Raw genomic sequence first — 27,980 nt, forward strand, 5'->3', positions numbered from 1 at the left:
TACTCTTATAAATGTAATCTCAGGTAAGACACTGGTGATCATGCACGCGACAATTATGAACACTGGGAGGATTTTGAAAATAAAATGGGAGTGACGTGACCTCAACGCTTTGTGGGAGGGACGCATCTGTCCGAAAAAAAAACTATATGCAAGTTTGAACATAACTAAAGGTTAAAATTCTGAAACTAATGTGTGCTTCCATGTCCAATACGCTAATTAGGATTTCAGCAGAATTGGACTTTAACTAAATTCGAGAGCTTATTTTAAGGTTCTTCTTTAATGGTTATTTCTGTACCTCGATGTGGATTTGAATGATATTGGTCTACAGTAGCCTGCAGTGGTTACCAAACACCTTGACGTAACCAATATGTCGTCTGTAAGCCTTATTACCGACGTGTTGCTTGTCGCAGACGCCGTTAACCTGAATAAACGGTGGGACGTGAGAGAAACTTTTAGTCTTAGGAAGGTTACGGTTGTGCTATAAGTCTTTTAGACAGTGGTTCGTAAGACCTATGTCAAAAAAGATCAATGTTAGTCTACTTTCTTTTTTAAAACTGACAGGCATCAGTTATGAGAACAGACCAAGCAGGGAGACACTATTGTCCTGTCCTGTCCTGTACTGTCGTGTCGTGTCCTGCTTGTGTTTATGACAAACGTGTATCAGTTCTTACTCAATACACCGTCCGGTGTCATAACGTCGGTGCTGTTTAAACCACACATTGCGTCTCTCATTAAAAAAGGATTTTGATTCAAACATTTAGTGAGAGTAAATCACTCACGTTAAACGTTAATAGCTAATAATAAATAGTCTAATTTTACTAGATTCCCTGTGACGAATGTCCATTATAAAAATATATAAAATACACCTGACCGTACTCTCGTCTTGGTGTAGGATTCGTTTGTCCCAGATTTTACATTTTAACATATTTCCCTTTAAAATTTCAACTACGGACTACGTTCCATTTCATTTATTTTTTATTTGTTTATTTATTCGAATGCTTCACATACTAACAATAACCCCTTCATTGTCGTAAAAAGAAAGAATAAAGATAGAAAGAAGAGGAAAAAGGGGTTATCACTAACGAACAACTTTTTGGCATGGTCCCTAAAACATCTACAGCAGACCAAATACGACGTAGCTAAGGGCCTGTGCGACGTTTTGTGTGCGGTTTATATAACGAGTGAAGTCTTAACAAAGACACGCGGCGATCGAGGGGGGGGACCCTATTGATGACACCCCCATCTCTAATTCCCAGGCATGCCCGTGAGGAATGAGACCACGTGATGGAGCGGGGCGGTCGAACTAAGCCATTTTGGGGACGGTGTCAGTTTCCGAGGAACCACCAGATACGGCGTTTTTTCCAGACCGCCGAACGCAAACAGAAGCGCTACTGGGTTTTACCGATCGGATCGGCGCCGCCTGGGTTCGGGGTCCGCTTTTCACCGGCTCGCCCAATCGAACCGTGTTTCGTCTCCGCGTTTGGGTTCGCAGTTGCGCAAGGGCGCTACAATAAGCTCGGTGCTGGTACGTTAGAGCCACTGACAGCGTCTGCACTTCATTCCAAGATGGCCGCTTGGGTTGCATTCATTTTTTACTGATCCACTCTCAAGTTTCATTGTCTACCAAAAACACCGGACAAAGACCGTCACGAAAGAAAACGGGTATGTAGTTGATGCCGGAATGCACGAGAATACGGACTTATGGGCTTTATATGCGCGCTTTTCCCTGCTGGAGGCGATGCACACCGTAACAATGTTGCCTGCTTCTTATGGTTCCGTGTCCTTACGAACAGCATGTATTTAAATTTGCCAGACTGTATGCCAAATGCACCGTTTTTCTGACCCGCAAGCAAAAGATTTGTGTCCGACACAATTGCAATATTACGGTCGTGTATTCGTTTATCATCATCTCGTGTTGTGCACCGACTTAGAAATTAGCGCGCACACAAAACCTTATGCGAGGTGGGTGAAGTGTTCACGTTTGCACGCTTTCATACATTTGTTCTCGGTAAAATATCAAAGAATTGTTGTCTTGTTTTATATAACTGCGATCTATAGACAGAGTAGATTTGGGGAAAATTGTCATAACCGTGTTTTTTCTTGGCTGTTTAATTTTGTTAACTTATCTTCTTAAGGTTGTCTGGGTTCTGTAACCAGCTAAATCCAATATAATGAACGGTGTGTGCCCTGTGAACAAGACGAGTTATTGATATTCAGCTGTACTAGCTTATCTTATTTGCCTTGCAAAAGATTTTTTTAACACTAATAGATACATGATTTGATGCAAAATAAGTGTATTTGTGTAGATTGCGCGTTGAAACGCCGTTGTAAAGAAAGACTAAGATAAAGAGGTCTTTGAAGTTGATATGTCGTGATCAATATTCGCATTCAGTAAAATTGTAAATAGGCAAAAATAAGCACATTGTTGTCTATACCAAGCTTTATGTCTCTCTGTCTTTCTGTCTCTGTCAGACAGACTCCCTCTCGTACACACAAAAATACACATCAGCAAATCATTTCCAGAAAGAAATATAGCGAGTTAGACGTATCCTAATTTCGCTCATTTCTCAACATCTCAGTGAGTTGAACCGAGATATGGACGTTCGGGATGTCCACGTAAAAGTGAAGCGTACCTCGGAACTTCTTTACAATCGTCAATATGGGAAGGTAAATTAGTGAAAGGCCCCTTTTTAAGATGATGGACACCCAAATGGGCAAGGCGATAAACTGTCGAATACCTCATTAACCTTGACCATGCTGCGACATCTAACACTGTTTTTCAGCAGGACAGTCACCTGTTCTCTAGTGAGTTGTAGCTGATTCAGCAAATAACATCACACAGCACTGAAAAAGACCTTAAAATAGTGGTGCCCCTAAGGCCCGAGGTCTCACTATATCTGTTGTCTTTGTTTCTAGGTGAAGTCGTGGACACTAACCCAGCAATTATGTCAGAAGGAAGAAAAAAAATATTTAATTGTGTTTAAATGGAACTAAAATCTAAGAAGACTTTAATACTGAAAGCGCTTTTCTCGAAATAAAACAGCTTCTCGGGATATTGAGAATTCTCTCGATAAAGGCCACATCACAGAAGTATAAAACTATGATGCTAGCCCATGTATAATGGGCCCCAATAAAACACATTATTTCGAGCTACTTCGATACAGCCACGTTATGCCTAGAACCAAAAGTGTAACAAACTTGAAGACCTGTCGGATTATGAGAATCGTCTCTGACATTTTTATGAGCTTTGAATTTAGACTTGTCCCTAAATTCGGGAGCACAAACCAATCTGCGACCAGTTTCATCGCTGCAATTTGTCAAATATCACGTTTTACGCTCGAATTTGAATGCACGTTTTTAAATTCCACCTTCGCAGTTGATCGTCGGTGGGATCGCAGACACGAGCTGCTGGACTCCGGTGCAAGGCGGAGGAAACACCCGCAACCTCGTTTGTTTGTTTTTGTTTTGCTCCTAAGACGATTGTAATCCGCGTGGCGTGTAAGCAGACGCACATCTGGGGTGTGTGGGTGTGTGTGTGTGTGTGTGATTGATGTGCGTTCCTATCCAAACACAGGATCAAACATGGAGCGCTTCCCGGGTTCTCCAACTCGGACGAGAGTCGAGACTGTCTGGCAAAATGGCAGCCAAGTGAACGCCTGCGTGCCTTTTAGTCGGAACCGGGCGAATGCACGTACAGGAAGGTTCCGTTAACGGTCATATGTCACAAACCGGCGCACCCGCACGTCCATTAGACCACGCGGCTCCGTACCGACTGGCACGATGCCAAATATAAGCCGTCGCCATAGCAACAGTGAGCATTGGTATTTTAGCGCGAGCGCTCACCTATCTGCATCCTTGGTGAATGATGACCGGGGATCGCGTCCTGGTACTGCTGACCCAAACCTTTGCTATTAGCGGGTTGGGCGGGATTTTTCCGTTTTGTGGTTTTCGAGTCTGGTGCAAAAAAAAAAACCCCAACAAAAACACTCTGATGTTTATTTCTCTGCCAAAACGTCAAATGTCACCAGATTTCACAAACAGCCACCTGGATGCGGGTGCATCCCTGCTGACTCGACCCGGTCCAATAATTATAAGAGAACAACTCTGAGTGCGTCTAATGGCTGTTTGACTCACGATCTGTTGATCCCTGTTTGAACTGAGCTTTTTATCCCTGAACTCTCCGACAGACGTGTTTAAATTATTATACGTTTAATTTTATTACCATATTTGTTTTTTTCGGCAGGATTACGATGGTCGTAGAAGGAAAAACAACTAACGTTATGTCTATTAATTTTATGTCAGGTGAAGATGATAAAGAGTACCGGAATCTGCTTGTTCAAGCGGAAACCGAATTGTAGCCCAATATTTAAAATAAGTGACTTAACTGTGAGGATGCGGTTTAGACACGGATGAGGATTTGCACCGATAAACTTGACGTGGTTACAGGAAATGGATTTTTAAAGTGTATTCCGACTTTAATAGTGATCAAATGTGTCACATTTTCCCGTTACTCGTGTTCGTTTTCTCGTCAGGCTCGCGACCCTCATGACGATGCATCGAACAACAAGGATAAAGATCACGGAGTTAAATCCGCATTTGATGTGCGTTTTATGTGGAGGATACTTCATCGACGCCACCACTATCGTGGAATGCTTGCATTCATGTAAGTCCAGGATCATGCATGCAATCAGGTTACAGGTAGTCTATGTTTTAAATACATGTCGCCTTCTATGGTCCGGTCGGTTTTTCTCACCTGTCATTTTTTCCGCAGTTTGTAAAATGTGCATAGTGCGTTATCTTGAGACCAGCAAATACTGTCCGATATGTGACGTCCAAGTTCACAAAACCAAGCCGTTGCTGAATATCAGGTAGCCTTCTTTTCGCTTAAATGTAAACCTAAATCCACCAACCGAACTGAAACTCGAGTGCTCTTACTTAAATGCGTGTTAGTCATTCTTGAAACACATCTATGTCTATCCTATTTTAAGCATTACAGTTGAGCCTCAGCTGTTGTGTGATGGATTAGAAACGTTCGTTGTTTGACTCTAAAGTGTTCATAGACGCACAGAACGTTTCAGTATGCAGATAATCTACAATTATTTGCATTGCAGATCAGATAAAACACTTCAAGACATTGTCTACAAGCTTGTGCCTGGCCTGTTCAAAAGTAAGTGTATAGTGTTGCAAATATTTTGTATAGACAAAAAAGGCAAACCTAAGACTGCATCTTGTGATACTGTGAATACTGTATGATTCTCAGTCTGTAGATTACTGGCTGTTCCACGAGGGGGTTTAAAGGCCTTTATATGTTGGGCTTTTATTTAGCAGGGCTCCCAGGGCTTTTGGGGGGGGGGGGGGGGGTCTAACTTTTACACTAGATGCATTTTGCATTTTTACACTACTATATTTTGAGTGTCACGTCTCAGATGTTTCTCAACATCCTTCTGTGAATATGTAGGGGGTCGCTAGTCTGTTGCTGATGTACTGATCATATATTTGTTACTCAGATGAAATGAAACGAAGAAGAGATTTTTATGCAGAGCATCCGTCAGTGGATGGTAAACATTATTATTATTATTATTATGCATACTAAATGCTGTGATTGAGTGTGGTGGAAAGTGCATGTAAATTAAGCAGCTACATTTTCTCCCTGTTTGTTGAAACGCAGCTGCCAACGGCTCGAATGAGGACAGAGGAGAAGTATCCGATGAGGACAAGAGAATTATTGCTGACGATGAGATCATCAGCCTCTCTATTGAGTTTTTTGATCAGAACCGGTGCGTTCTGCTCCAGTTTCACTGTCGGATTACACTGCTGTGTCTGTTTTCAGTTAGTGGCGTTAATTGGGGAGAAGTAACAGTTTTGGAGATTTACAAGCCATTTATTAAAGTAATTTGTGTTTTTGCTTTTCATATACGACTTCAAATGTATTAGCGTATGTTTCTTTTTCAGATTTGAAACTGTTCATGGAGAAGACAAAGAAACCAGAAAAGAGGTTTTTACAGTTTGAGTTTTGTGTAAAGAAATATTTACAAATGTGGCAACCGTTTGGTACAGTGAATGTTGAAAGAAAATCTCTTAATTGGTAATTATTTAATTTGCACAGGCAAATGTGAAAAGATATTTACAATGCCCTGCTGCTATGACGGTGATGCATCTAAGAAAATTTCTCAGAAGTAAAATGGATATTCCATGTACCTTGCAGGTACCTTTTGCAAGAACTTACCAACCCTTACTTTCATGCACTCACCTTTCATCTTAAATGAATATTTAATCATCTTGAGGTTGTGTTTTACGTAAGAACAAACTTATAGAAGAACTATGTTTACTCAGTGTATGGATTATTTATAATCACAGTTTGAGTTTGCATGCATTATTATTCATATTTGAAACTATAACTGGTATGAAAAAAGGCAGTTCAGCATAAACGTAGGAAATAAGACTCTTTTCCTCCCTCAGATTGAGGTGATGTATGAAGACGAACCTTTGAAGGATTACTACACGCTAATGGATATTGCTTACATATACACCTGGAGGAGGGTATTTATCTTTAATCTGCTTTCATGTGTTTTAGATCAGAGTTACATTACATTTCGTGCCAGTGTGCTGAACCCAAATTTTGTTTATACCACAAAGCAGTCTAATTGAGAACTCTGTTCAGTATGCATTGGTCTGGGTCAGGGTTTCGCCAGGGTCCCATAACGGTAATGCCGTCCCCCCCCTCCCTACTGAGAGGAAGTAAAGGGTCTGGTGTTTTGCAGAATGGCCCGTTGCCCCTGAAGTACAGAGTTCGGCCCGGCTGCAAGAAGATGAAGCTGGGTAGCCCGGGGTGCGGAGTGACCGGAAGCACGAAACCCGAGACGGAGAGTGACTCGGGCAGCGAGAAACCCAGCAGCCCAACCGCCCCCGCCCCCACTTCAACCCCCGCCCCAGCCCCCGCCCCCCTGGCCAGCCCGAGCGCTCCGGCCAAGCCCCCACACACAGGGTTTCCCCACATTTCCCCAGTCAACGGCGTTGGCTCCAAAGCTGCCCCCAATGGTCAGGCCCCTTTCAGCAACAAAGCCAGCAAAAGCTCTCTCAATGGCTCCAGCTCTCTGGGGTGAGCCCAGGACATGAAGTCTCCCAAACCCACTCAAGAAGAGTCGTGGTGTACATGCTTTCTTTACCTACCACATTGATTTTGTATTATATATATGTTTAAATATATATTATACCCGTTTTGTCACAACATGTGGAATAATAGAAACATGGGGATTGTTTGGTATGTTTGTGTTAATTACTAAACTTTTGTTGGCGGAAGAAGCCCATGTTTTGTGGATGAAGGAGAACCCGTGAGTCAGGAGAGAATTCCACTGTGCTATTTGTATAAATTTCAAATCACTCATTTAGCTTTGAACATAAATGTGTAGGAACTACATTGTTACCACCCTTAGAGAGCAGCTTAAAGAAGTGATATCAGGGTTTATCTTATTCACAGCCACACTTCAAAGGCTGTGATGGATGATTGATTTAATCCATTCAGATGTTATTAAGGGCTATAGGTTCTGGACAACTGTGACATCTTGGTGAATGCAAAGTTTTGCATCAAGCACTGTACTTCAAAATCTGACTTCAACACATCAGACAACGTCCTGCAAGTTTCCGTTTTCCTGTCACTGGACTTTACAAAATTGCAGCTAACAAATTTGGTTGGATCTGTTTCTCATGTGTCCAAATATTTGTGTTTTGTCGTTTTTCTGTAAAACAGACACCTAAGTTCTTGTGTTAATGTTGGCTACTCTCCACAAATCTCCAATATCCATAACAATTATTAGGCCAATTGCTTAAGGCCAATGTATCATTTTTGTTGTACAATATAAAACATTTTATCAAAATAAACATTTTACATTTTTATTACTAAATGTAGACTTATGCGGTTCTTTTCATACTACTGCCTCGTATTCGCCAGTTTGGAAGTCGGTCTTTTTTTGTCGGATAGGCCATTATGTGAACGATGATGAACTAAGTTGGAAGTTTTAACGCTTCCCCGCTCTATTATACAAAATCAAAGCTGCTGACGTTGCGCTAACCTTTTTCTTGTTGCCAGCGAGTTTATTTACCAGGACAAAACTTTTAATATTAGGTTATAAACGATGACACAGGTGTAGAGGTTGTTGCTTCAAGCTATATACATATTATAGGCCTAATATTCTTTTAACGGGAAAACAGTGAAATCAATAGGCTACTTCAAAATTTCATATTATTATACGAACACGACGTGTCTTTAAAACGTGTATCCACTGTTAGATATCTCCAGGCACTAATCTAAAATCACCGAACCAATTTGAATGTCCCATTTCAATAACGATTTTATTTGGTTGAATACGCAGCAGTCGACGTCCGTTAATTGTTCCCGACAAAAACCAGCGTCAATCTTTGAATGACTAATGTCATATAGCTACTTGGCGTACTTGTTTTCGCACTATCACATAATTTTCTAAATATATGATTAGTTGTCTATTAATATTGTTTATAATTTTCTTCCTCTCAGGAACATTACTGGCTCGCCGGAATAGTGCAGGGTTTAATTAGGCTGTCGGCGGTCTAATTAACGAGGCCTTGCTTCAAAGACGTGAAGTCCACGTCTATTCTAAATTCATTTTAATACCAATGTATTACTAAACTATAGATATATAATAATACCACACGTGGCGTAGGCTACTTATGAGGGAAATATATAACGTCGTGTCGTAATTAAATGACACTGACGTCTAGACTGACGTGGGAAATTCCACGTGAAGAATGGCGTGCGGTGAAAGTCAGAATCAGCTGCCCTGTTGTAAAAGAAAAAGAATACTTTTAGATAGAAGCAGGACTACATGATTCATTTGAGCGCGTACTATGTTTTTTTATGCGACCCTGTTGTTTGTGAGCATTTAAAGATTTAAAGATTTTATTTCCTCAAATACGGCACAAGCCTACGGAAATGAACATGTATTTCCTATATTCTCCAGTGAATATAGAAACCTGATTACCTACTGGCCATTAGGTTTTGTAGGTAGGCCTAAATAATTTACTATGTTAATGCCTTTGGCAAATTAAACAAGGTTAAAATAATGCTTATCAAATTGACCTCGGGCGTGTGTCTAGGTTGTAATATACTATATATATATATATATATATATATATATATATATATATATATATATATATATATATATATATATATATATATATATATATATATATATATAGCTACTTGGAGAACATGCACCGAATTATGTAGCCTTCTGCTCTTATTTGGCTTCTGTTACACTGATGCTGCAAATGCTACAAAACGTGCATTTGCTTATTGACTGACATGCAGAGGCGGTCTTTGCATAGAGGCGTGGCTAGGCAACTGCCTTTGGCCCCTCCCACTGCAGCCCACTGTAGGGGCCACCTGACTAGCTAAATAATTTTTCGCATAATAATGTTGATGCTAGCTAAATTCGCCTTGAGCCCCCAAATTGCTAAGTCCGCCACTGCTGACATGCCTGGATAACCAACAGATGGCTTCACAACATTCATATATTACTAACGTAACTAATGTGGTGTTTAGTCAGATCTTCAGATCTTAACGGAGCGAACGCGATTTCGAATAATTTTGCAGGGCGGCAGAAAACACAGGGCCACGTGAAAGTGACGTACGTCATTCGAAAGTGACCTGAGCCAATCAGCGATGCAGGTGCGACTTTATATTCGATTACTATCGAACGTTCGAGCGTGGAGTCGACGTGATCAGAACAGTTCTACGCTTTACACCGACTTTACACAGACTGTATCAACAGGCTACAGAAAGTAGCAGACATCCTTGGACGACGCTTCACGGCGATAACGTCCTTGCGAGTAGACAAAAGCCTACCTAAACATAAATTAACCTTGAGCAAAATCAACACAATGACAATTCTTAAACCTACCTAGGTGATGCCTGTTTATCTTAGCGCTAGACTAAGCCTGTGGTAGGCCAAGGCCCTAACAGTAAAGCGCCCCCTTCTGGTTATATTTAACACTGCCGTACGCGACCTCTGGCAGGTATTTAAAATATCTAGGTTTTTTTAAATTGTCTAATGTCTAAGGTTCATTTTAAAATTTACCTGCAATGAAAATATTTATATATATGTGAGGGATATCCAATTCTAAATAAATCAGCTTTTGATGCATGCAAATTGGTGGCATGTCAAACACAGTCAGGCTGAGCAAAGCATCATTTTATTAAGCAATGCTGATGAAACAGTGCTTCAGAACATTGCAGCACATACACATGAGAAAACTGTACGCACTTGTGATGTGATTAACAACAACAACGACGAGTGGACCGACAACTGTTCACACCTTATGCATGTTTGACAGGATTCTCTTAAAGGGTTTGTTCTCTTTCCGTTTATGAAACACTTCCCTAAATATCAAATCGTCACTACACCATTGTTTCAAGTCTTTCCTCTTTAAACAAGAGACTGACAGACGGTATAATCTTTCAGGAAGGAAGGCCTTTTTTGTACTTGAGATCTCTTGGAAGAAAATGTGGTTGATTCCATTCTAGAGAGCGTGAGGTTCAAATGTAATGTACACGTATCAAATTCATTAGGAACCATGACGCAACCGTTAGGTGTAGTAGTCCATGAGGTCTTCTGAGATAATTCACTGATTTCAGGTTTCCAAAGATCTCCCTTTCAAGCCACCTTCTTCAAAAATAAACGAAAATGATTTAGTCTCTGATACGATGATATATAATAAAAGTCTTAAGTCACTCTCAGTGAGATTTGTTATTCCAGCACTAAGCTGTCACAACCAAAAGACCCTTCCAAAACCATGTCACTGCAGATTCAAACACTGAGAAAGAGCTGCTGAATTAGCTCTCATGGTAAGTAGTAAGTAGTTGTACCTTTAGTAATGCATATATATATATATATATATATATATATATATATATATATATATATATATATATATATATATATATATATATATATATATATATATATATATAATATCTCCTTACATACACTTATACATACATATATACACACATACATCACAGGGAAAGCAAAAAAAAAAAAAAAGCCTAGCCGCCTCAGGGTTCCTCCCGGTCACCTCCCCCCTTTTAGAGAATAACGATTACAAACTTTTATTTTTTAAAAATGATCAAAATACAAAATTAAATAATTCAGAGTAAAAAAAGGCACACCCTCGCACAGTGTAGAGATTGACGATGTGGACACATACAGTCATACGTTTCCGGTTACTCTGTGAACAATATAATTTATGAAACAAACAAACAAAAAAAAAACACATAGCCATTTCCATAGAATTATATAATACTTAAGGTCGCTGGGACACACCAAGTTACAGATTTGAAAGAAACATTGACTGTAAAACCACGAGTTATAGACATCCATCTCCCATATTCTGTTCTACAGTGTCCAAACACCCCACTCAGTTAGGCCTCAACCTCACTCCCCATTCACCCTCTCACTCCACATCCACCCTCTCACTCCACTTCCACCCTCTCACTCCACATCTACCCTCTCACTCCACATCTACCCTTTCACTCCCCATTCACCCTCTCACTCCACATCTACCCTCTCACTCCACATCTACCCTTTCACTCCACTTCCACCCTCTCACTCCACATCCACCCTCACATCCACCCTCTCACTCCACGTCCACCCTCTCACTCCCCATTCACCCCTTCACTCCCCATTCACCCTCTCACTTCACATCCGCCCTCTCACTCCACTTCCACCCTCTCACTCCACATCCACCCTCACATCCACCCTCTCACTCCACGTCCACCCACTCACTCCCCATTCACCCCTTCACTCCCCATTCACCCTCTCACTTCACATCCACCCTCTCACTCCCCATCCACCCTCTCACTCCACATCCGCCCCCATGCCCAAAACCACATTCCCATTGGAAGAACGATAAATTCTAAAAGTTGCACTGTTTCAAACAAAGGGATGTAAAAATATATACATATTTTCCCCCTCATAGAATGTCCTTTAACCTTAGTAACATAAAAAACAAGAATCCTGTATTCCTTAAAAAAGTGGCAATGCCAATAATATCTCTAATTTTCCCAATGTCTAATACTCTACATGCGTTATTTAACACATCTTAACATACACACTACTATTGCATGACCCTATGTGAGTCAGTGATAAAACTGCTAGAATTTGCATAAATGTTTTGGTGCATTAGATCATGTGCAAACAATTTTTGGAGGTTTTCTGTTTATACACTACTGGAGTTGGTGGGACTCCACTACTGTGCAGCTGGTACCAACCCTACTTTTTCAAACAGGAAACGCACTGGATGGGCCTCAAACATGTCTGCTGTCTATGTGGGCTATAGTTATATCCAATCTATTACAACCCCTGAATGGTACAAGTGCTTAATTAAAAATACAAAAGAACCCACAATGGCCTAATATGGCCTAATCTTGCTGGACATATAATTTGTACTTATCATTTTAAATGCAATTATTTATGAACTATTTATGAATATTGTAGATTGCCATTTCCAGAAACATATTAAGCCCACCCTTGGACTAATTTGTGCCGGCAATGGAGATCCTCCATTGAAAATCCAATAGACCAGGACTAATCTTAATCCTATAGTCCAGGGCTAGTCTTAATCTGGGCTCTGGAAAACGGTGATGTGTGATGCTTTCTTGCAGTAAACAGACAATAAGATTAAAAAGCAGCTCTGAGGACTTCATTTAAACACACAATAATGTCACTCAATATCCAACCCAGCAATATCCAGCACACATGTACAGCACAGTATAACACACAAATACATGACGTTTGTCCATCCACTGTATGGTTCCATAAACCTATTGATTTATTGAGGAAAAACTCAAGCACGCGCAAAAGAAAATCAACTGTAAACAAAACAGATCTGAGAAAAGCTGCCAGGGTCTCATCAGGAGCCTTTCTGTGGATATGTAGGCCTCCCCTCAAACGCCGCCCCTAAACACATCACCCTGACAACAGCTTCAGGCAGCACTTAGGACAGGATCGTGGTGATGAAGTCGTAAAATCTCTTGGAATATTGCTCCGGGTTCACTGTTGAGATCTCTGCTCCGGCCTGTTGTTTAGGAGAAAGAAAATTGGAAAATGTTACATATTGGATATACTCTTTGTGCCATTATTACATGCTGAAAACACAGGTTCATCTTTCCACCTGTTCAAAATACTACATTTGGCCAGTAGATGGCACTGTGGTTCTGAGGCACACAAGTATCCAGAGGAATTTTATACATAAAACAGGCTCTTCAGAATGTGGGTCCAGTGTATAGCAGTGTACTAGTTATCTAGAGAGAAAGCTGATTATGATCTTTTACAAATGAAACCAGGGCCGGAGTGGGACACTTTTTCAGCCCGGGAGTTTCATGCCCAAATCCGGCCCAAAATTATTTTCCCTTCCCAATCGGCCCAAACTAGAGATTGACATGAGCCGGCCCATCGGGAATCCTCCCGAATCTCCCGATTAGTCACTCCGGCTCTGAATGAAACACATGACTGTCAGGCACTATTTTCTTAACAGTCCTAGCCGAGGGTCCGATCACGACGTTCCCTATAGCAGCTGACGTGCGAGGCTTTCGTAAGAGGGTACGGTGGCGTAACGGCGCGGACACGTACCCCGTGCTTTACTGTCTTAGCTGCATGCGCCGCCTTCTTCTTAGCATCATAAGGTGTGAGGATGTCGATGACGGCCATGAAGTACACCTCCTTCTTGGGGGCATCTGAAAAGAGTAAATCAATTTGCCAATTTGTTCATACTTTTTTTTTTTTTACTATAAATGAGTAAAGGTGTTAATTGCGCGTTTACTGTGAGCTAGGTGTGATTTGGTTTGGCTCGATATTTTTTCGCTAAACAGAAAACCCTAGTCCTTGGCCTAAAGCAAAACAAAACAAAAACAAACAGAAACAAACGCGTGGGCGGTACGGCGAGGTTACACTCACTCTCGTGGCTCCGGATGGCGTAGACGTCGACGCTGGGGTCGAAGTCGCCGGGGCCCAGCGGCCTGCTGCTGTTGAGGGTGTTGCTGGGGCTGTCGGGCGGGCTGGCCGTCACGGCGCCGTCGCTCTCGCCGCCTTCCTCCTCCGCACCCTCGTTCTCCTCGCTCTCCTCCTCGGGCGGCTCCTGCTCGCCACGCTCCACGTCGTGGAGGCCCACCAGGAGGCTGTAGTCCATCAGCTTCAGCTGGGCCAGGAACTGAGGGCGTAGCGCCGCACGGGCCGTGGTTCAGGGTGGAGCACAGGGTCAGAGGGATGTAGAGCAAGAACGTCAACATGATGCAAATGGAAAATTCTGTAGCGTGGAAATGTGAAGGCCAGCGTCCCTTTTGCGCAGTGTGCACGCTGCTTTATAATAAAACAAACTAACAAATATCAAGAATATCAGGGAGCAGGAATGTCAGGGCTGAAACTAGCTACAGAAAGACAGCAGACCTCTGGGAGCACTGTCTGGCCCAAGTGTTCTACTGTCTGGCCCTAGTGTTCTAATGTCTGGCCCAAATGTTCGACTGTCTAGCCCCAGTGTTCTACTGTCTGTCCCTAGTGTTCTACTGTCTGGCCCAAGTGTTCTAATGTCAGGCCCTAGTGTTCTACTGTCTGACCCAAGGGTTCTACTGTCCAGCCCAAGCGTTCTACTGTCTGGCCCAAGTGTTCCACTGTCTGGCCCTAGTGTTCTACTGTCGGTCTCAAGTGTTCTACTGTCTGGCCCAAGTGTTCTAATGTCTGGCCCTAGTGTTCTCAGGTTTCTAATGAAGTGTTCACAAACCTCCACGTCATTCTTCAGCTTCTCCAGAAACATCTTCTTGTTCTCTTCGTCCATGTGGATCTTCTGGCCCTCGTTGATGAAGTCATTGTCTTTGTAAGTTGGGAGCTCCTTAGTCTGATGGTGCCATTGAAGAAGAGAGAAAAAAATTTACTAAATCTAAGGAAATTTCTGGAAAACAGCACATCTAAACAGCACTGCCTACTGGTGTGACGTCTGACGCCCTCTGAAAAGTCATTTCCGTACCATGTCAGTAACATTTGCTAGTGTCAGTCATGATTTCTCTTTTGTTTTATCCCAAATCTCAGGATTTATGAGGCCTCTCATTATATTGTTAATTTTACGTAATAAATTTAGATTTATGTACCTCATGGGTCAACAAAAAATGTAAAAAAAAAGGGACATGGGACGTTTACATTCAATGTAATTACACCACGATTCGTTTTTCTATGACAACCAAATCAACTATAAACCTTAAATAGGATTATGGATCCAGTTCATCCGAATATTCTTGCCGAAACAATGACTTCACACCTGTTATTCTCTCCCCAGACAGCTGAAATAGGAGATGACTAGAAAGTTGAGGTGGCATGAGGCTCCTTTCTTTAAACGTAACAGATTTACCACAGTCACTGACCCCAAACCAATTCTCCTAATACACTCATAAGCACTTTCTGTGTATGCTTATCAATCACTCTGCAACATCTTTGCCAGAAGTGTATTTTCAACTCTGGCACAAAAACCCAGAACAGAACACACAGGCAAATATCTGAACTGCTTACAGTGCATGTTTGTAAAAATGTTAGAAAAGACTGCACACTAATCAGATTACAGGGTCATTTTTAGAGGGGAACGTCATTGAAAAAGCCAAAGTTTAATAGAAAATAATGACCAAAAAGCCAATGGAGGCTAGTTATATCTGTGTAGAAAATGATGCTGGATTTTATTCACCAATTAGTATACTGCGCTAAAGCATTCAAGGAGCATCATTCATCATCCCCCTTAGCTGCTCATTTCTCCCAAAACAAGCTCTCTGGCCGCCCCACAAAAACACGGCTCTTCAAGTCCCATCTTCCCACGGAGGAAGCTTCCCGGGGCTCAATCCGCCGGGCGATGTGGCGATGCCTCCGGAGGTCGCAGAGGGGAGGGGAGATGGGGGGGAGAATGTGTCCTTACGTGTCTGATGGCGCAGTAAAAGCGCGTGGCGATCCGGATGGTTTGTAACTTGTGGCTCATGCGAGACTTGGGCGGGGCGCCGTCTTCGGGTGGGCGTGGCTGGCAGACAGAGGGTGAGAGGCAGGCAGCTTCACTCGTGAACACATCGGACAGATTTCGATTACGTCGCACGATCGTGCCGACCAGATGAAAGACGTCTTATCGGTTGCATTTAAACGTCTCACCAGCAGACAAGTGAACGCTTTTGTTGTTTTTTTTTTAAGCATAAAACATTTTATATACAATATAAATACTGTATATGCCACATATTTACAAATATATGGAAAATTCATATTTGCAGGAGATCATCATATACACTCAGAGGGATCAGTAAAACTTGCATAACATAACAAGGACCTGTCGCCATGCCAATGGGGTGTACATGCATGTGGAGACCAGAGAGCAGAGATACACATGCAGATTCACATGCCTTCATACTTCCATTACACATGAGACATAACAAAGTAGTTCTTGACCCCGTGCCGGATTCCCAACGGCGGACTTCAAACACGCTTTTCCGTTTCAGAAGAATTTCGAATGCTTATTAGCATTTGGTGTAATGGTGTCAGTGGCCCATTCCCCAGCCATGAAATCTAAGATCTAAAAAGTATGTGGATGGGATTTCATTTTGCATACAGGAACTAGTGTTGACAGTCCGCATATCAGCCATTATGTTCATGTCTGGCAACACAACGTAAAATTGTGATGGTGCAAACGGATGGTTTACGGAGCACACTGTATCCAGAATCCTTTTTACTGTTTACGTTGTTGATTATTAAGATGATCTGCATTATTATCTGACCAGAAGGTCATGACGGTAGTCGCTGTCTGGGACGTTTAGATTTCTACGCGTGAGAAGCGTCCCACTGTGAAAGAGAGGAGCGTCCTGATCTCGGGCGAGCATGAGCAGGGATAAAACAAAAGGGTGTCGTCCAGTCACTCTGAGGCTCGTTAGAGGCACTAATGAGAAGGAAACGTGCAGACGAGCAAACGGGATCTTGAGGCTTCGTTTATTTCGGCGGGGGGGGAATGGAAGAAACAGGAAGTCACCTTTTGCGGTGCGGGACCGAGCCTCTCACGTTTTGGAACGAGGGGACGCAGCTCACACATGCAACAGCAACAGGAGAGTGCATGCGGATTTGGGACACGGACCCAAAAATCACACAGGCAAACGGTCTCACGGGTCGCGGCACACAGGTCGCGGCACACGCACTAGGCCCGCACAGTGACCTTTGACTTCACCGCTACTAAACTTTTACGGGCTCCTACATGTAATAAAGAATATTTTACCTTTTCTTTGTCACTAGCCTCTCTGGCCACAGTGGAGCCCTGAAAAAATTATTAGAAAGAACTTTTGCATTTCTTCTCCATATAAAATTTTTTTTTTCCATAAGCTGTTAACTGAAAAGGCAAAAGATGAACAGAACAGTGTGCGAAGGTTATGGTGAGAACAGTTGTGCTTAACTGACACACGCGTTCACGTGGAAACGCAGGTGTTCTGCAGGGTTCACCTTCAGGTCATACTTCTTGTGCACGGGCAGACGGTGACTGAAGACACTGCGTGTAACGATCATGTAGGTCTCATCTCCGTCCACCGTGAGGCGGTACATGCCCAGGAACTGGGGGAGCAGGGTGTTGCCATGGCACTCCACTATATACTGAAACCGGAACACACACACACACACACACACACAAACACACATTGGTATCAAGATATGGTGACATTTAATGGACATCCCGTTGTGGGCGGAGCCAGCAGGATGCTAATCCATGGGGCCCGCCTCTCACCTGGTGGTACTTCTTCAAGATGTTGTGCATCTCGGCCACGTCCTCGCTGGTGATGATCTTGATGACGTAGCGCTTGTTGTAGGTGGTGTGGAAACGGGCCCCGCTCCGCCCCTGGGCATCACTCGGGACGGGCGCGCTGCGGGTCAGGGAGTTCTGCCACGGGACACACGCACTAGATCTCAGACGGGACCGCTATGTGTCAGCATTGCGTTACCGCACATGTGGCACTCTGCTACCTGGCCTGCATTGGCATGACCATGTGACTACTGAACCCTGTGACTACTGAGACCTGTGACTCCTGAACCCTGTGACTACTGAGACCTGTGACTACTGAACCCTGTGACTACTGAGACCTGTGACTACTGAACCCTGTGACTACTGAGACCTGTGACTACTGAACCTTGTGACTACTGAACCCTGTGACTACTGAGCCCTGTGACTACTGAGACCTGTGACTACTGAGACCTGTGACTATTGAACCCCGTGACTACTGAGCCCTATGACTACTGAGACCTGTGACTACTGAACCCTGTGAATACTGACACCTGTGAATACTGAACCCCGTGACTACTGAGCCCTGTGACTACTGAACCCTGTGACACCGACTACTGATAAATGTGGATCAATACAGAATTCGAATGCATCCATGGACAAACAAGTAAGAATAGAAGAGTCATCTGATATAAAAACAAGTTGTTTAATCAGCATTCTGCGTCATGCCTTCTGTTAAACATTACTGTAGTTCAAGGTTCAAATGTATTTTGCTCACTGGCAGTGGGTTTATTGATTTGTAAGCAGCTCAACACAGTCCTAGAAATCTACGCAGTGATCAACGTCTCCACTGGCCTGGTCAACAAAAGTTGAAAGGTCTGTTGAAGCATTCTGGGAAACCTGCCAAGTCGATCCCGCTATTTGGCAATAAATCAACTCATCCAAGTTTCACAAGCACCTCACTGCAGTCACACTACAATCACACGCTGGTGCTATGATATGTACATTAATACTACTCCTATTGGAGTTATAGTACTGAGCACTCTATTATTTCATGTTATTAACTATAAGCTTTAAGAGTTCTTTGTATTGTAATATGCATTAAACTTTACCTTTGGCTAAAATAACTGGTAATGGAATTAAAGAAATAATATATGTTACATTTATATTATATTAATAACATTATGTTTTATGTTATTATATATTATAGAAAAGGATATATGCTCTTTGTATCTAGGGAGTTTTAGATGGTTTGACTTATGATAGTGCTTTGCAGAATATATAAAAGGTTTAGTAGTCATAGCTGAGACATTTGTGATGTTATTTCATTCAAGTACCTGGTATTCCTGATCATCGATGGCAAACCTCTCCCTAAGATTGCGGAAGACGAGAGGACAGTACTCCTTAAACTTGAAATGGCTTGGCATGTTCTCCCTTTAAATGAAGCAGAAAAGAACGGCGGGTGTAGAGGATGGAGGCGGTGGTGTGGGGGGGGTGTTGGGAAGAGACAAACAAAAACAATGAAACACATCCAGCAACTCAGCACAGCCCAGATCTCCAATGCTGTGAGGCGGAGGACATACTTGTTGAAGAGATGATTGTCCACTTTGATCTTGGAGTTGGCTTTAAAGTCATCAGGCATCAGCATCACAGGAATCTGAATGTGACTGAGTTCGTTTATCTGTAACCAAACAAACAGAACCAGGCTTGCTGCTTAATACAGATAAAAACAATGCAGACCACAGACACACGGGGGGCCCGAACATGAAACCCTCCGGCTTGTCCAACGGATCAGCCGTCAGCAGCCATTTCTTGGGAGCTATGAGCGAAGGTGTTTCTCTTTGGGGGGGGGCTTCTGGTCCGGTGGCGACTGGCCAGAATCAGATGACCTTTTCCTAATTCTCCGTGCTGTCTTGTCTCTGGTGGAGAGGCCAGCTGCTCAAGGCGTGGCTGGCTCCCGGCCAAGCCACGCCTTCTCCCTCCGGGGATAACCACATGAGAGAAAGTAGCACCTCCATTTTCACTGCCTTAAAAATGCATTAAACAGCTTCATCAGATGCATGTAGGAGTTGTCGAGTGTATTAAAAAAGTGTATAAATGATTAGGGCTTAGGATTAGGGTAATGCGATAGTGAGCATAACAGGTTACGCCTGTTTCACAGAGTGAAGAGTGCAGTCTTTCTGTCCAGGCTACACCCAAACAGACGGTCGAATTGTCTCCGCCGTTTCTTCTGAAATCCAGCCTTTTTATGCCACATTATCATCCACACGAACTCTGTTTTCGTCTCTTTCTCTCAGTCTCTTTCTGTGACGCAGAAGGCTATTTCTGTGAACCTTCCCCTGAGTCTCCATCTGTCCTGCACAAGCGGGGTTTTGCCCTGACTGGTGGCGATCACCTCAATCCACTCGTGTTGTTGCATTCCTGCAACCCAAGCTGCTGTTTAACGGGTTAGCAGCACACACGGCGTGGGTGGCGTGTCAGGCGTCTGAGTTCGTCGATGTTTTGACGCTTCTTTATCTAAACATGGCCATTCCATGTTTGTACTTCCAAGCCGACCTGAGGAAAGCAGCGATGTGTAAAACCGTGTTACACTGTCTCTCTCCCTACACTCTGATGGCGTCAGTAAATCAGCCACAAATTTTCTCAGCTAGCAGAAACCAGTGTGTTCCTTTACAAACATCTCAAGAGAAGGACAGGCCAGAACAATTTCCTCCAAAATATGTGCCAGTATGTCACAGCTCCCGGGACAGTCAGTAATACTGACGTTGGTCCCAACTCTCTCCACCCTAACGCACCAGACAATCCCTCTAAAAATATCTGTCCCAGTTTTTCAAGCAACAACGCATTCTACAGTCTGATCATCCTTATACGTAGCCTACCTTACACTTATCAAACTTCACATACTCGGCTGGTGCGGTGACATGATGACGTAACCACTATGATTTTTGATGTCATATTACTTGAATGTCATGATATTTCTGTGCACTGGTGAACAGGAAGTATCTAAACAAAACTAGTCAGGCTACTGAAGAAACCTTAGCCTTAGATTTAACCTTAGCTTTAGCATTAGACCCATAGCCTTAGACCCTGCACTGTGGACCACACAGTGATTAAGCATTAAGCCGGTGTAAAACAGAAATTATAATACATTTTCCTCCAGTAATGGACAATTTTGAAGTTAAAACTGGGTAATACATAGTAGACTTTATTTAACAGGATTTGATTGGGTTGTGAAAAGACTACATGATATTACATGATTAATAACTGCCCAGCAGGAGCAAGAACAAGAATTAACAAAGTAAAAAAGTTAACTTGCATTTCAACTCGTCAATTTAATTAAAACATTTTTTTGTCCTGAGTCTTGAACACACACACACACACACACACACACACACACTGGGACAGCCAGCCTGGAGAGGCAGAATTCCCTGCGTCTCAGCGGTCTGAGAAGATGGTGGCAGACCTCACGCTTTGCCTGGCACTGCGGCGAGATGCGGCAAGCAGGCGAGCGTCGAAGCACAAAATAAATAAATAAGGTGGGTGATGGTTGCGTAACACACGCATAAATAATGTTTTGCTATTACAAATGTGGGAGGCAAAGAAATATGCGTTAGTCGGGTCAGAAGGAGCCACAGAGCATTTTCTACGCACCAAATGCAATTTCAACATCCAGTCACAAAACCAAAGAAAGCATCACCCGGGGAGTAACACGCACGGAATTATGGGTGTGGGTGGGAAATGGCCTACAATCATACTCCACAGCACAAAATGTGGTAATAATGTAATCGGTACACAGAAGAATAATATATTACCTTGACTAGCACACAAACACATGTCCCATTTGGTGGGTAATAGAAGGTGGGTCCATGTAATAGAATTCAGCAATGCTCATAGTGTCTCTAATCTCGTGTCATGGTTACATAATCAACAGAATTTCGATTGGTTGGCCAAACTCAGATTAAATTGGTAATATGCTATGCTGAGCACACACTTTATTACAGACATCTGTCCTGCTGCTACGCTCACAGGCCAGATTAGGTACTCTTAGTGCGGAAGTACACACTGCAAACCGCCTGATGGTATACATACTTCACCATGCTCGGTACATACTTCACCATGCTAGGTACATACTTCACCACTTCACCATGCTTGGCCTGGAATACTGCTGACCAGACATTTTGGTGGGGTTCATACTCAAAGCAGTGTTAAGCTGATGTGGTATTGGTGTGGTTGGGAACACTGAACTGGTTAATGAGTTTTGCTGTATTTGGGGCAACAGAAGGTCTTTCCAAAGGTCATTATTAACACTGTTGTTTTGATCCGTGATCCTGAGAAGTGTTTGCTCACAGCATAACTGCAAGTTTGCCCACATGTGGTAACAGGGCTCTCAAGTCTCACGCATTTGACCATCTTCACACGGTCACACGCCACACCTCCGATTTCACACGGCGAGAAAAAAAATCTAGTTTATTTACCTCCGATCCATATCTATGTCGCCCTCCACTGGCGATCGATCGCGATATACAACGTATACAACACCCACCCACCCCCCCCCCCCCCCCCCCCCCCCCCCCGCGCTCAACAACTGACGTTCGCCACCCCAACCCCCCCCCCCCCCCCCCCCCCCCCCGGTCAACAATTAACGTTCGAGAGAGCCTTGCCTGAAGCTCGAGAGAGGCGGGGAGGGTGGGTGAAGCACCCTAAGAGCAGAGAAGGGAAGACGTAGGAGAACGTCGACAGAGAACAGAAGGGAAGGGAAGATCTTGAAGGAAAGAAAAGAGGAAATAAGGGGGCTGAGCTCCAGGAGGAGGGAAGTCTAATGGCCTAATTTATACCCTCAGCAGTGGCGGGCAGCTAAGCCTTAATCAGGTCACAACTTGGCACTGGTAGACTGTAGACACAACAAATCACAGACAACAACGGTTCTCACTGGTGCAAATGAAAGACCTCTGCGATCTTAAAAAAAAGGACAAGTGGATTAGGACGGCTCTGGATATTGGGGAAAGACAGCTGTAATTAAAACTCCAGCGAGGTGAGGGGTGGGGGAGTGGCTGACGAGGGCAAAGCGCCCAAGAGGGCAGCACACCGAGCGAGCAACCGAGAGCCGCATTTCCCTCTACCCCCCCACCACCCCCACCTGCCCCCCACCCACCCCCGCTGAGGAGAACGCTGGGCTCAAAAGGGAGCTCGTTGAGTAGGGTTTGGATGTTTGGAGCCGCTGAGCTGTTCCGCGCTAGTAAACACCGCTAGTAAACAAACAAAGCTGCCGTGTCCCGCCTACATGTGTCCTCTTCAGTTCACCCGCAGACGACAAGCTCCTCAACAGTGATTTCTATCGCTCTCTTCACTTAGACTGGCACGATGCAGCTGTAGTGGAAACGAAAATGCTTCGAGTACAACTGATACTTTCTTATCAGAGCCAAGACGAACGGTGCCGCGTTTCCCAATGGACCCGAGACATGAAGACTCCCAACATAGGTTCTTTGTAGTCACCCAGGACTGTTGTGTTTGCAACAATATCCAACAAAAACCAAGACAAGGCCCTTAAGTCTCAATTGTACAAATCTCAAATTGTACTTAGTCCCAACTTCAAGACACTTTGGACAAAAGTCTCTGCTTTAGGTGCATTATTCAACACCTACTGTGAATCAATCAGTATCTATACTGAAAGCAGCATGAGACGTATGATGTTACAGTGGTGACTCATGCCTAATCTTCACCATGTACTGTCTCAGATACCTGAGGATGACTGTCTACACTCTCAGAAGACGGGATGCCGGGATCCTCTCCTCCCCTCCCCTCTCCTCCCCCTTCCTCCCCTTCTCCTCTCCTCCTCTCCCCCCTCCTCCCCTTCTCTCTCCTCTCCTCCCCTCCCCTCCTCTAGAAGTGATGCATCAACCAGCTGAATTCATGTCACATTGCAAGTACAGGGCCCAGCCAAGTTGGTCATCAATTATCTGTTTTGGTCTGTATATGAGAAAGCAGGATGAATAAACAAACAGGTCTGGCCTACGACTTGCCAAACCTTATGCTGTATGGTGTGTTATGGCCCACCTTGAGAAATGACACCAGAAACACGTCTTCATTTTAATATTCATACAAGACATCATTCACAACAACAACACTCACAGCTATTTTTATTCATTTCTGTTTGGTACCTGGTACTGTAGCTTAGTCAGATCTGGAACTGGCTTTTCATCAAATATACTGTATGTCCTTTTAACCTTTCAAAGTATGTTTAATGCTAGTGTACCTTTTTAAAAGCAAATAACATTCGATCACACCAATCCGATTAAATTCAAATCAATTCAACTTTATTCTAACACGTTGTTAGAAAGCAGCTTTATAGATATCATCTATACAGAGTCAAGCCGAGGCGATAGTGGCAAGAGAGCAAGATGATCTTTCTTTCAGACAGATAAGTTGACATTTTTCCAATATATTAAAACAATATATAGCTATAGAGTTGCCAGGAATAACACTGAAGATTCTTTGTGTTCAAATTATTAAGCACAACCTAATGTTCTGTTCAATTATGTAATACAAAAGAATTTGTGGATTTCAGCCCATTGTCACTTTGCTAGCACTACTGGTAGTAGATTTAATAATTTAGGAGCAATTTGCCCAACAATCACTACTAAAACACAAATGCTACGTGACCACGGATGACTATGTGATGAATGACAACATGACACTTCTCCTCTGTCCCTGCCTGCCACCACTACAGGCCAAGCAGGAGTCCTGCCCGTCCTGTTGAACCTAGACTTTTGTACACCATTACAATATTTAAAACTGCATGAGTCCGTCTTAAAATGTTAATCAGTAGTTTTAAAGCTGTAGCACATGTTTGATAGGCTTCTCTCTAAACATTGTTCATGTCAAATGCCATCTTGCTATTAAAGCAGGCTATTGGTCAACAGGCCTTTTCTCGACATGAGTGGGCAGGACTGTTTGATTTGACGGCACTCAATTGAAACTCCTGTATTGAATTTTTGGTTCTGTGTGGCTTACTGGGCTTATAACGAAGTTTCATATTATCATTCTACTGTGGTGAAGTTTCCTTTTGTTTGCACTTCTTCATGTGTTCTTCTTGTTCTGTGTATCTAGTATGGTTGTGGGTTTTTGGCAGGAGCCTCTTATACAAGCTCCGCACCCTTAAACGTGGCCTCCATTTTTTTTACATTTTTGTAAAAAAATTTAACACACAAAAAATTTTTTTACATGGCCACAAATGATTAGACTGGTTCTCAGTAACATTCAAGACCCATCCAGACACAAGATGGACATCAGAGTTTAACGTCACAAGTATTTGACAACTTCAAACTCACAATTACAGGATAATGCACAGCATTACATTAAAATATGGTACTTTTTTTTTACCACAGAGAAGTCAGGGTTGTCAACAGACTACACCATGCTCTGGAGTGAGACAGGTTTGGGTATGCCCAAGTTTAACATGCTCCAATAATTCATTCACACTGTTCTTACACACTTCATAAACAAGTTTGATCCAGATAATATAGTCTACAAAGTAAAATTTTTTGCAATGGTTTTTCATTAGCTTCAGCCGCAATTTAGCAAATAAAATGTGAATCACTATAACATTTTTGTGCATATGAGTTAGAATTCCAAAATGCTGAAATTGTAAAACATTTTGTGATATTGTTTTTTTTTTCCGTTTGTGTTGCATGTCCTTAGCGTCCAGCCACTGTAGTTTCCTCTCAGTGTAATTCACTTCCCTGTATCTGCACTTTTATGAAATATGAAAGCACGTCTCCTCCCCCCAGTTCCATTTTCTAAGACGTCTTTAGGGAAATCACCTTAGGCAAATTCACAGTGCATTTACAAACACATGCCTACTATAGGCCTACTTTTACTGGTAGAAACGTATAAAGCTAAATAACAAACGGATTGCTCATTTTAGAGTCAACATCAGAGAAACGCATCAATCTCAACTGATTGCAGCTGTGAAATCTCCATCTTGTTGTATGGCATAAAACATAGGGCTAATTTTGACCCGTAATAATAACCCATCTCCCCATGCAAGATTTTCGTCTTGGGATCCGCGCAAGGCTCACACACGGTACCACAGTCTCAGGAGTCCAATTAGAAGCTGGGTAATTTCCATTGCCGTGAGAAACATACGCTAGCCCACTACATTATCGAGCAGAATAATGCTATGATTAAATAGAATATATTACAGCCGCCCTCGAAGGTGTGCCCGTGTCGAGCAGGCAAAGATGCAACACACAGCAGCAAAGTATGTGATATCTGACAGGGCCAGGACGGATCCAAACCAGGGACCACACGCGTAGCTTCATCTGCAATTCCTCATTTATAGTAGGGGCGCAACATCTGTCAATCTGAAGTGCACAGATGCACAGAAACTTGCGCACCCTTAATCTTAAATCAATGCACATTATATTTCACATCATATAATAGCAAGATATAGCATCCCTTGGCACATTGGTCCATAGACATGTCACAGTAAGAGCGTGTGTGACACTTACCGAGTGGTTGACTCCCCACATTAACACGCTGAGGAGCGGGTCGCTGGCACGAAACAGCTTCACCTTCTGCGCCACGAAATGTTTCTTTTTCGTCTTCGTTTTGCTGGCGATGGACGCAGCGAGGCTACTGGCCGCAGAGGCCATGTTTAGCGAGGCTGGGAGAAACACGGGCGAGCGGATGCGATTACCTCCCAATACTGGATATGGCTTTAGGCGAGAGGATGCGTGGATGCGGCTTTACGCCCGGAGCTGTCGCCAATCAGACGCGTCGGAGCGGATGTTAACGAGTAAATCTCCACGTTATTTTCTATTTCCTCATGCATCCCCCTGCAAATGTTAAATAACCGTCAAATAGGGATGCAGGCGCACGTCTCCGACCGTGCAGCGGCACGGTTATGAGCGCTGGCTGTCATTGACGTCCGCTTGAAGGTTAGAGCTGGTAGGACAACACGGAGCAGTGCCAACCACCCACATCAAGCTGCAGGCTTCTGGAGAGGTGATGTGGAGATTACCAGCCTCGACGCTCAGAAGGAGGCGAGATCTTTCTTGTTCACGTCCGCGGTATATCGAAATGTCACGAGTGATCATGAAAAGCACGAGCGGTTTCGGTGGACGCTGCAAAATTCTCGTGTTGCCCACCGACTGTAAATGTTGGCAACCGCTTTTTCAATGGCGAAAACGACGTTATATAGACGCGAGTCGCGTTTCCCGGCGTCCCTTCTAATGCAGGTACAGTGAATTAAACAAACGCGAGGCTTTTCCAACCCGAGGCGCAGAAGGTCTCCTGAGAACTGAAGTCAAGCCGGTTGGTATTGTGGAGCGAAAATCGGGCATCTCCACCGTCCTGTGCGCGTCGGCCGCAACAGCTGGACGCGCAATGCATCAGTGCATCAATGCTGCAGGCTGCGCTCAGCGCGCGCGACCATTCATCTGGGATTGGGGTTACGTCACGGGCTCGCTGTCCGTGTTCGGTAGACAGGATTAAGGATCCTCGTGCCCTCGGATGTAAAGGGTCACAAATGAACAACATAAAGCAAGATGTCACGAGGGTCTGTGGTTCAGTCTCATTCTTATCAAGTTATTCTTGATAAGGCTACACAGAACTTTTATTTGAACTGTTGTCATAGATGTAGCTCAGATGTAACGTGGTTATTGACCTGGGGTAACTGTCGCGTGCAGAAGAATAAGGAGCTTCAGATCTGTGACTAACTGCGGTTTTTGCTGCGTGAACCCTATATGGGTGGAAGATTAGCATCCATTATTGCGACCAAAATAATTGATTGTTGGATCCTCTGTGAGGATTCGTTAAACCTCCCGTCCATGTATCTGAAAACCTGAGACTAGGCTGTTCACAACACACAATAAAACGTGATTTGTTATAATGCTCATTTGCATATTGATTATTATTGCTCATATAAGATAAGATAAAGATAAACTTTATATGCATAATTGCATATTTTTTGGGCTATTGCAAATGCTAAAATTACGATAAAGACAATGTCATGTCTCAATGAAGCAGGCACATAACGTGGTTTGTATTTCTGTTATGGATGTACAAGATGCATACCCGTCATTCTAGACTATATTCACTCTCTGAAGACCATCGGAGGCAATTTTGAGAAACCATATTAATTCAGTAGCAAACTCTAGAGCGAAATACACTTCTCA

The 27,980-nt window shown here is 43.3% G+C and overlaps 2 protein-coding genes across 3 annotated transcripts; one reads left to right on the forward strand and one right to left on the reverse strand.

The window, feature by feature from the left end:
• The first annotated feature begins 1,196 nt into the window (after window positions 1-1,196).
• bmi1b (bmi1 polycomb ring finger oncogene 1b) lies at window positions 1,197-7,901 on the forward strand. Its single transcript, XM_076992726.1, has 10 exons — window positions 1,197-1,662; window positions 4,533-4,663; window positions 4,772-4,868; window positions 5,112-5,167; window positions 5,508-5,558; window positions 5,669-5,777; window positions 5,953-5,995; window positions 6,107-6,205; window positions 6,460-6,540; window positions 6,762-7,901. The coding sequence occupies exons 2-10, from the start codon at window positions 4,546-4,548 to the stop codon at window positions 7,101-7,103; spliced, it is 996 nt and encodes a 331-aa protein (XP_076848841.1). The 5' UTR covers window positions 1,197-1,662; window positions 4,533-4,545; the 3' UTR covers window positions 7,104-7,901.
• Window positions 7,902-11,887: 3,986 nt separating this feature from the next.
• pip4k2ab (phosphatidylinositol-5-phosphate 4-kinase, type II, alpha b) lies at window positions 11,888-27,419 on the reverse strand. 2 transcript variants are annotated; one of them, XM_076992706.1, is made up of 11 exons: window positions 26,313-27,413; window positions 19,386-19,483; window positions 19,140-19,236; window positions 17,812-17,964; window positions 17,535-17,681; window positions 17,314-17,352; window positions 15,985-16,083; window positions 14,812-14,925; window positions 13,992-14,244; window positions 13,668-13,771; window positions 11,888-13,113 (listed from the first exon to the last, which is right to left on the reverse strand). In XM_076992706.1, the coding sequence occupies exons 1-11, from the start codon at window positions 26,454-26,456 to the stop codon at window positions 13,033-13,035; spliced, it is 1,329 nt and encodes a 442-aa protein (XP_076848821.1). In that variant the 5' UTR covers window positions 26,457-27,413; the 3' UTR covers window positions 11,888-13,032. The 2 variants fall into 2 exon arrangements, with proteins under 2 accessions (XP_076848821.1, XP_076848822.1); XM_076992707.1 differs by lacking the exon at window positions 15,985-16,083 and having other exon boundaries at window positions 26,313-27,419.
• Window positions 27,420-27,980: the final 561 nt, after the last annotated feature.

Source organism: Brachyhypopomus gauderio, unplaced genomic scaffold, assembly GCF_052324685.1.
Source record: "Brachyhypopomus gauderio isolate BG-103 unplaced genomic scaffold, BGAUD_0.2 sc96, whole genome shotgun sequence".
In the NCBI taxonomy this organism is placed as follows: Eukaryota; Metazoa; Chordata; class Actinopteri; order Gymnotiformes; family Hypopomidae; genus Brachyhypopomus; species Brachyhypopomus gauderio.